This window comes from Archocentrus centrarchus, chromosome 16 (assembly GCF_007364275.1).
Source record: "Archocentrus centrarchus isolate MPI-CPG fArcCen1 chromosome 16, fArcCen1, whole genome shotgun sequence".
Lineage (NCBI taxonomy): Eukaryota > Metazoa > Chordata > Actinopteri > Cichliformes > Cichlidae > Archocentrus > Archocentrus centrarchus.
The window spans coordinates 35,636,579-35,644,866 of NC_044361.1; the positions used below are offsets into that span (position 1 = coordinate 35,636,579).

At 41.7% G+C, this 8,288-nt stretch overlaps 1 protein-coding gene across 1 annotated transcript in view; it reads left to right on the forward strand.

The window, feature by feature from the left end:
* Positions 1-6,420, forward strand: part of LOC115794238 (NACHT, LRR and PYD domains-containing protein 12-like) — a 64,664-nt gene extending 58,244 nt beyond the window's left edge. The window contains exon 11 of the mRNA XM_030749613.1: positions 6,228-6,420. Within this exon, the coding sequence (XP_030605473.1) occupies positions 6,228-6,420 (193 nt within the window). The remainder of the gene's footprint in view (positions 1-6,227) is intronic.
* The last annotated feature ends 1,868 nt before the right edge of the window (positions 6,421-8,288 follow it).

Genomic DNA, 8,288 nt, shown 5'->3' on the forward strand with positions numbered 1-8,288 from the left:
CAATAACATCAAACCATGTCTTTTCCCCATCTCTAGTAGATGGCGCTTTCACTGTTTGGTCCAACTTAGGCATTAGATCATTTAATGATTTATATATGAATAATGTCTTTGCTTCCTTTGAGCAATTATCCAAAAAATTTTCCCTCCCAAAGCAACACTTTTTTAGATACTTGCAGATTCACAGCTTCGTCAATAACAGATTTCCTTGTTTTCCTGCTGAGCCCCCAGTTTCTTCTTTAGACTCTTTTTTTAGACCAGTCCCATCTTTGAAGGGTGTGATCTCATACATTTATATTCAGATTTACTCTTTAGATCTGACCCCTGTCACTCGTCTCAGGAGGCTGTGGGAGGAAGACCTAAATGAGCAGATAACTGATGATATGTGGAATAAAGCGCTTAGAAAAGTGCATGAATCTTCTATTTGTGCTAAGCATGCATTTGTTCAGTGTAAAATAGTACATCGTGCACACCTAACGAAAGCTAGGTTGTCAAAAATGTTTCCAGAAGTGGACCCTGCCTGTGACCGCTGTGGTCTGACGCCCGCAACCCACGCTCACATGATTTGGTCTTGTCCTAACCTGAGATCATACTGGGGAGAGATATTTGACTCGCTAACTAAGACTGCCGGAAAACAAATTATGCCTGCTGCTAGTATTGCAGTATTTGGGGTACCCCCTCCTTACATAGACCGGTCTCCTCAGGAAGAAGCTTTCGCAGCCTTTGTCTGCTTATTGGCCCGACGCCTAATCCTAGCAAAATGGAAATCTTCATCACCACCATCACATACCCACTGGGTCAGAGAAGTCCTTTACTTTGCTAAATTGGAGAAAATAAGATTTATGTTAATGGGCAGAGAGAATAAATTGAATGCAATGTGGGATCGTTTCTATGATCATGTGGGGAGACTTGTTCTCCGTGATGTTCCAGATTGACGCATATCACATTGTAATGTTGAAACGACAGGCAACTTGGAAAAGTATGTTATTTTATTTTATTTTATTTGTTTATTTTTGTTTTGGTGAGGGTATTTGCTTTGCTCCTGAGCTTGTTTTATGTTATGTTTTGGGGTTTTTTTTTGTGTTTGTTAGGCCAGGTTTGAATCTTTATGATACTTCTTCTGTTATGTTTACTTGCTGGCTATTTTCTTGTAAAAAATAATAAAAGTTGTTGGGAAAAAAAAAAAAGAAACAGCAGGGCCTCATTACATCATCGCTTGATGTCGACTGCATTTTTTTTTTTCACTGTGCGTTATATAGGGAGGATTTAGTCGCAAAAACGCAACGCGTCCGGTGTGTATATAGGTTACACGACAGGTTCGCATCTGAAAGATTCGGAAATTCGTGTCGTTTTTACGCAACGCATCCGGTGTGAAAGGGCCTTTACATGTATAGAGACAGTGGTCCTCATTCATCACATCTGATCTCACACTGTTTGTTCTCTCATTTCAACACTAAACAGCTGCTCAGTTTCTTCTAACAGCTCTGAGATCAGTCTGACTGAAGCCTGCAGATCACTGGCTCTTATTTCAGAGAACCATCGTTATATTTAGTAACCATCATTGCATGAAAAGTGGGTTTTTCGACAGTTTCTGGCATGTAATATTGCCGTGCTCCTTGAGCTTTAGGGCTCTCAGCAGGAGGCTTTGGCCAGAACAATAAACTGTAGGGAAACTGCCGTGGACTCTCTGTGTCAGTGCTCCCTCAGCTCCCCCCTCTCCTCAGGTCTAGGGCAGGCTCTCATATGTGAAGGAGGTTTCTGTGAGTCATACAAATGCAAATCGAGTACTCACCAGTGCTCACCAGTGGTCTACCCCTCCCAACAGTTGTAACCAACATATTTTTATTTTGAGATATATATAATCAAATTTACATTATCATCTTTTAAGCCTTTTTCCATTACAATGTGACTACACATAAATTGTTATACAGCGAAACATTCAAACAAGACTAAACTCACAAGAAATCGTTCAAATTTATAAATTAGTATTATCTAGTTGGAAATAAACTTTTGGACGTTTTCAGCTTTTGTACCTTTAAACAAAGGCTATAACTTGATTTTGGTGACACTACAAGCATTATTTTCATTGAAAAGCATACTCAGTTTTCAGTCTAATTCACTGTAACAAAAAGTCTGTCACGCCATCATCCTCTTCTGTGCAGTGGCTTCCCAGCTAGCATTGAACATTCAGACAACATCCCATGAACGCTGCCATAAACGTTCAGTGAATGTTCACATGCATTAATGACATTAAAGACTACCAAGGCAGGTGTAATAAGAAAACATATAAACATATAAACTTTTATTTTGCTATACATGGATGTACATAAGAGATATCAGCAAAACCTTTATGAGAAAAATGTAAAAAAAAGAAAAAGGAAAATGTAAAAAAAAAAAAAAGAAGGAAAAATTTTAATGCAACAGTCACCTTCTCAGTTGTCCTGCTTAAACGGACAGTGGATGTGTGTCTTCCAGCTCATAGGGGGTCGTTTTGACCGTTGGGTTTTCTCTGTATTATTGTAGGGTCTTTACCAACAATACAAACCACCTTGAGGTGACTGTTTGTTGTGATTTGGCGCTATATAAATAAAATTTAACTGAACTGAAATGAAATGAATTGAATTCCGTGTGGCAGCTTCCTCGCCTGTGATTGGACAATACAGATCACATGCGGGATCTCGCTGAAGGTCTCGCAAGACCAAAGGAAATCGGTGCGGTCGTTCTCTTCCGTTCAAACTGAATGGCGTTCTTTGTCTACGCTGCTTTCCTGGTACGACAATGGAGGACGTCGTCTATATTTTCAACACCCCAGAAGCTCCTCGTGAAAGCGGGCCTCTCTACCGGCCAGCTTCAACCAGCCCCGCTGCAGATGAGAAGACACTGCTGGCTGCAATGAGTGGGTTATCGACTCAGTTACTCAAGTTTCTACTAGCGCAGCTGAAAGACAAGATGGTGTCTATTGTGTAGCGACTCGATGCTCTGGACTCTAACAAAGAAAAGACAGCAGCACAATCCGAAAACTGCGGTAAGACTTGGTCGTTTCTAAAACAAAAATACTAAGAGTGGAGGAATGGTCACAGTAAGCTGACAGACGTATTGTGATTTGGTTTCTTATTTTTATTTGGTTTCATCTTATAGGAAGCAGTTCCTGCACAACTCTGAATCCAGTAAAAGCCGGTATGATCCTCTGCAGAGGTAAGAATCAGAAACAAAGCAGCAGTATTCAATGTGGGGAGGAGAGAAGAACTCAAAATGTTTTTACTCTTATTTATTTTCACCTTTATTTTCCACAGACTGTGTTCGCCTCACAACGCCAGTGGGAGTGTTCCTAATGCGTGGACCGTGATATAATTGTAAGTATCTATTGGTGTTGTTTGTTTGTGTGTTTTTTACCTGGATATGTTTATGTATACACTGTGTTTATGCTCTTTATTTACAATGTACAAAAATGTTTTCCAGCTTCTTGTTAAACCTACAGACGGTCCGCCGCAGCTTCCGCTACAGTCAGCCTCACGTTCTGGAAAAGGCGGCAGCCATTAAAAATCCTGCCCGGTGTCGTGCAAGAAGGAAGCCGGTAAGACGTGTTGGATTGTTTTGTTGGTCTGCTGTATTTGTGTAGTTAGCTTGGAAATGCAGTTTTATTTTTGGGAAATATTACTTATTGTTTTTTTAACTTTATATAAAATCTGGCTTCTTTTGAACAACCCAAAATGTATATAAGGTGATTCAGTGAAGGTAAAAATAATTAACACTGAATGTTTATAGTTTCAGCAGCTGTAACATTTTGGGACCTAAAGATAAAAAGTATATAATCAGTTTAAAGGTGCCTCAAGGGTTAATGACCAAAATCACTCACAAAGTACTTTTATCAATGTTAAATATTTTCAAAGTACTTGTTCATTTGTCTTTTATTCACAGGATACACAGGAGTTGGTACTTTGTCACATAACCATTGTTTTTGATGACAAAGATGGGCTGATTAATTTTTTTTTTTGCATTCAGGGTCTTATCTGCTATGTGTGCATTCAAAGTCAAGAGACTCAAACTTTCAGTGTAGTTTCCTGATTTTTCACAATATTTCATACAGTTTCATAATGACTTAATGTGTGCTCTGTGTCAGCAGCTGCTGGAGGCGAGGGCGAGTGTCCTGGCAGTGAAGGAGGTTGCCTTCTATTGAACTTGGTCGGCTTGTGGGACTCCAGAGGCAGCTGGTGGTTACTGGCAGGACCAACAAAAACCAGAACAAAGAACAAGACTTTAGGTCAGCTTTGAGATGAATCTGGCAAACTGTCAGACGGGGCAGCAACCATGTACAGCAGGGATGGAGTGTTTTTGACCTCAACTGAGGACACAGCCAAGTGGTGGAAGGAATAGTTTGAGAATCTCCTCAGAGTCTCTGACAGTCCTTCTGTAGTGAAAACAGAGCCTGGGGACGAGGGCGATGACTCACCATCACTGGGAGCGAGGTCACTTTGGTAGTTAAACACCTCCGAGCAGGTGAACCAAGTAGAGTCCCTGTTAAATGAGCTCAGTCATCTGGGAGCCAGTTAAGGTGGTAAACAACTAAAATGCCTCCTGGAAGCCTTCTAGTGAGCTGTTTCAGGCATGTTCTACTGGGAGGAGGTCCCGGGGCAGACCCAGGACACACTGGAAAAATGACATCTCTTGGCTGACCTGGGAACACCTCCATGTCCCCCCAGATGAGCTGCAGGAGGATGGATGGATGGATTTATTCTCAGCTACATCAGCTGTCAGCTAACTAGCCTAGCACTAAATGTTAACACTAACACTACACTGTCCCACTGATGTCACCCAGTGGGAGGAATTTCAGTGTTTTATGCTGTGTTTTATTGAGTCATTTTTTATCAGTGGATTTGGTTGATTTGATATTTTGTATGTTCTTATTTGACATTTTTATTTGCATGCTTTTATTCTGAAAATTGTTGTTTGGTGTTAGCTTTACATCCCAGCCACATCTTCTTAGTTAATGAACTGAATCCCAGCTGCCGGCTCCGCCCCTTTAAAACTAGCCCAGCAGAGCAGCAACAGGCAGCAACATGGACACCAAGGAAACCTGCGACAGGGACGCCATGGCAGGATGAGCGTGTGGTGAAGAGGAGGAGATCCAGCAGTGACAGGAGATTTGGAGGGAGAGACACCTGAAGATGACAGACTGACCTTCCTCCTGTTACTCTGATGATGTTTTAACAAGATTTGCTTTAAGACTGTTGGAGCTATGGACACAATATAGTTTGAAGCTCCAGTTTTGCTCAAGGACATTGTGCAACTTTATGCTTTTATTTAAAAATACAATATTGCTGTTTTTGTATAAGTGCTGCCTCGTCTCTGTGACTCTGTGGTTTCCATCCCTGGTTTTGGATTCTCTCCACCTGATTCACAGAAACTGTAAGTTTATAAACAGCCTCACTGCATCTCTGCACACTGACACATTTAAACCCTGAAGGTCTGTGGCCTTATGGGAAATGTTGTTCACATCACTGACTGCTGAAAACACAAACATGAAATAAGCACAATGTTGATCCATATTTCCAGTTTAGTGAGTCAGTGTATGACTGATGGCCACAACAGAAAGACGCACACATCAAATCCATTCAGTTAGTGTTCAGAGAATGGAGCTTTGATAAAATCATAACCTGAGGAAACAATTCTGTAAACAGTGTCCAGCAGATTTGGGGCTAATTATTAAATCATTATTTGGTGCTGTGTTATGTTGTCGTGATCATCAAAGCTGCTACAAAAACTTGCACATGAAGCCTTTCAACCACAGCAGCAGCTGATAGTGTAGTGGCAACACCACCTCTCTGCAGCAACAGGTCTGGGGTCCGAATCCCGGCCGGGGCACGTGTGGTGGATAAGAAATGTGAGTCCTTTCCTAGTTGTGTAATTGTGTTCCTGATATCTCATCATTTCATTGTTGCTGTGACTGTGTTGCTATGGAGAATATGCAGTGTGAAGGTAAAAGTAGAGCTTAAGCAGTCCTCACTGATGGACCTCTGTCTCCATGTGTCCGTCTCTCTGCTGATTCCACTTTATTTAAACTTTACTGTCATTTAGTAGAAACGTCACGATTGAGCTCTTTGTTCCTTTGATGAGTCACACTGAGATCCTCCTTGTTGCTCCTCCTTGTTGCTCCTCCTTGATGATCCTCCTTGTTGCTCCTCCTTGTTGCTCCTCCTTGTTGCTCCTCCTTGTTCTGTGGTCCATCTCAGTCCGGCCTCATTGAAGATCGTCACTGAGGGCCAAGTCGTGATGGACAGAGTTACAGATCTGCTAAAAGCTATCTGCTTCCTGTTTGGACTTTCAGATGCACTTCCTCTCAGCTCCCTCGAGTCTATGAAGAGCACATTCCTGTTCATCCAGCAGGGACTTCTCACAAAGGGCCTCAGAACTAAAACCAGGTAACAAACGTTTAAAAATCAGCTCTCGATGTAGAAAATGCTGAAAATAGGCATGAACGATTGTGCCGTATATACAGTGTTATTCCACTTCTCTGCTCCCAAGTCTCTCTAACACAGGCAGGAACAGTAAAGATGGTTTGACCAGCAGAGCTACAAACGGGACTTTTGTGAGGATTACAGCCAGTTAAAAAAGACTTTAGTTTCTTTAAGCTGACTGAGGGACAGGAAGTAGAGTTTGATGTTCAGGACTGCATTTTAGTTCTCAGCTGAAAAACGTTTCACAACCATCAAAGTTTTTGTTGCTCTTCCATTATTTCTACTTTAGTCGGGGCTGTGAGACGTTTGAGGCTATCCCAGCAATCTTTAGGCAGATGCTGAGTTTGACCCAGGACAGGTTCCCACTCTGTGGCAGAGAAGCTTTGTTTTTATTTCATTTATTAGATTTAGTTGGACTATTGAGAAAACCTGACAGGTTTGCAGAAACTTTTATTTTGAAAGCAACCTGTTCTTATTTCCTTTAGAAAACCAGCTTCCTTTGAAGACAGTACTGTAGCCTAAATGTTGTGATCTTTATGCTGTTTTTAGTTTGTATGTAAAATTATATTTGAACTCAAATATGTCAGATTTATATAAATCTGTGAGTTGTTCATCATAACCAAACAAATGGACTCAGCATTTATTTATTCAGTGACTTTTTATTAAATTGTGCGACTCTGCTTGGATCCAGTTTAAGGACATAAAGGCTTCTTTTTACTCGTCTGTTGGTTCACAAGTTTGTTTGTTTTTATTGTTGCAATAAGATGCAGTTACACATTTCAAGTGTTCCCTTTGAATGTTTGACCAAAATAAAAATATATATATTCAAACATTGAACTGTGAGGCTTTCTTCTACTTTTGTTGAAATGGTTTAAGGCAACGAGTTTCTGTCATGGTTGGCTGTGTGGCTGGAGCGGGTAGACCCCAAAACGCAGGACTCAGGAGAGGGTGAACTTAAAGTGATTTATTGGGATGTAACAGAAGACAAAAACAAACCTATACTGGGAAAAGCTAAACCAAAACCCGAGGAGGAGCAGGGAGACACACAGCGAGGGAACACTGAAAATGACGCGACAAGGAACAGATGAACACTGAGGGCTTAAATACACAGCAGGTAATCGGGGCAAGAGGAAACAGCAGGGAACAACAGGTGAAGCAAATGAAACTAATAACAGGGGAAGCAAAACTAGACACAAAGCACAGGGAACACAAGACTGTCAAAATAATACAGGAAGTGACTAACCAAGGTGCACGCAGACTACATACGGGGGACTGGCACACAGACACGGGGCAGAGACGCAGACTAGTCACAACACTAGGAATAAACTCAACATGAAAACAGAGGAGGTCAGGGTTAAGACATCATGACAAAACAGACAAGACCATGGAGCAGGGGAGACAGGGACGTAGGGAACAAACGTATCAAAACACACTGGGAATTAAACACTCAGGGAAAATAAACTAAAAACACAAAACGCTGGGCAGACGGCCCAGGACCATGACAGTTTCCACAATTTTCTAGTAAAGTCAACTAATTGGGGCTGAGAGCGTAGAGGTGAGAGCCAGGACATCTTTAATGTGAAGATCTCTGAGAGGAGAGGAAGAGGAAGAGGAGGAGGAGAAAGAGGAGGAGGAGGAGCGGAGGGGAACACAGGCTGAGAGGAAGGGAAGTAGAGGTGGATGGAAAGGAGGAGAAGGAGGGCCCCTGTTCTCCATCAGTGTCTGTGAGATAGTTTGAAATGGGATCATTTAGAGTATGTTTGTTGTTATTATCTGATTTATGTTCTATATCAGAGCAGGAGGGCAGCATGGTGGCGCGCTGATTAGCACTGTTGC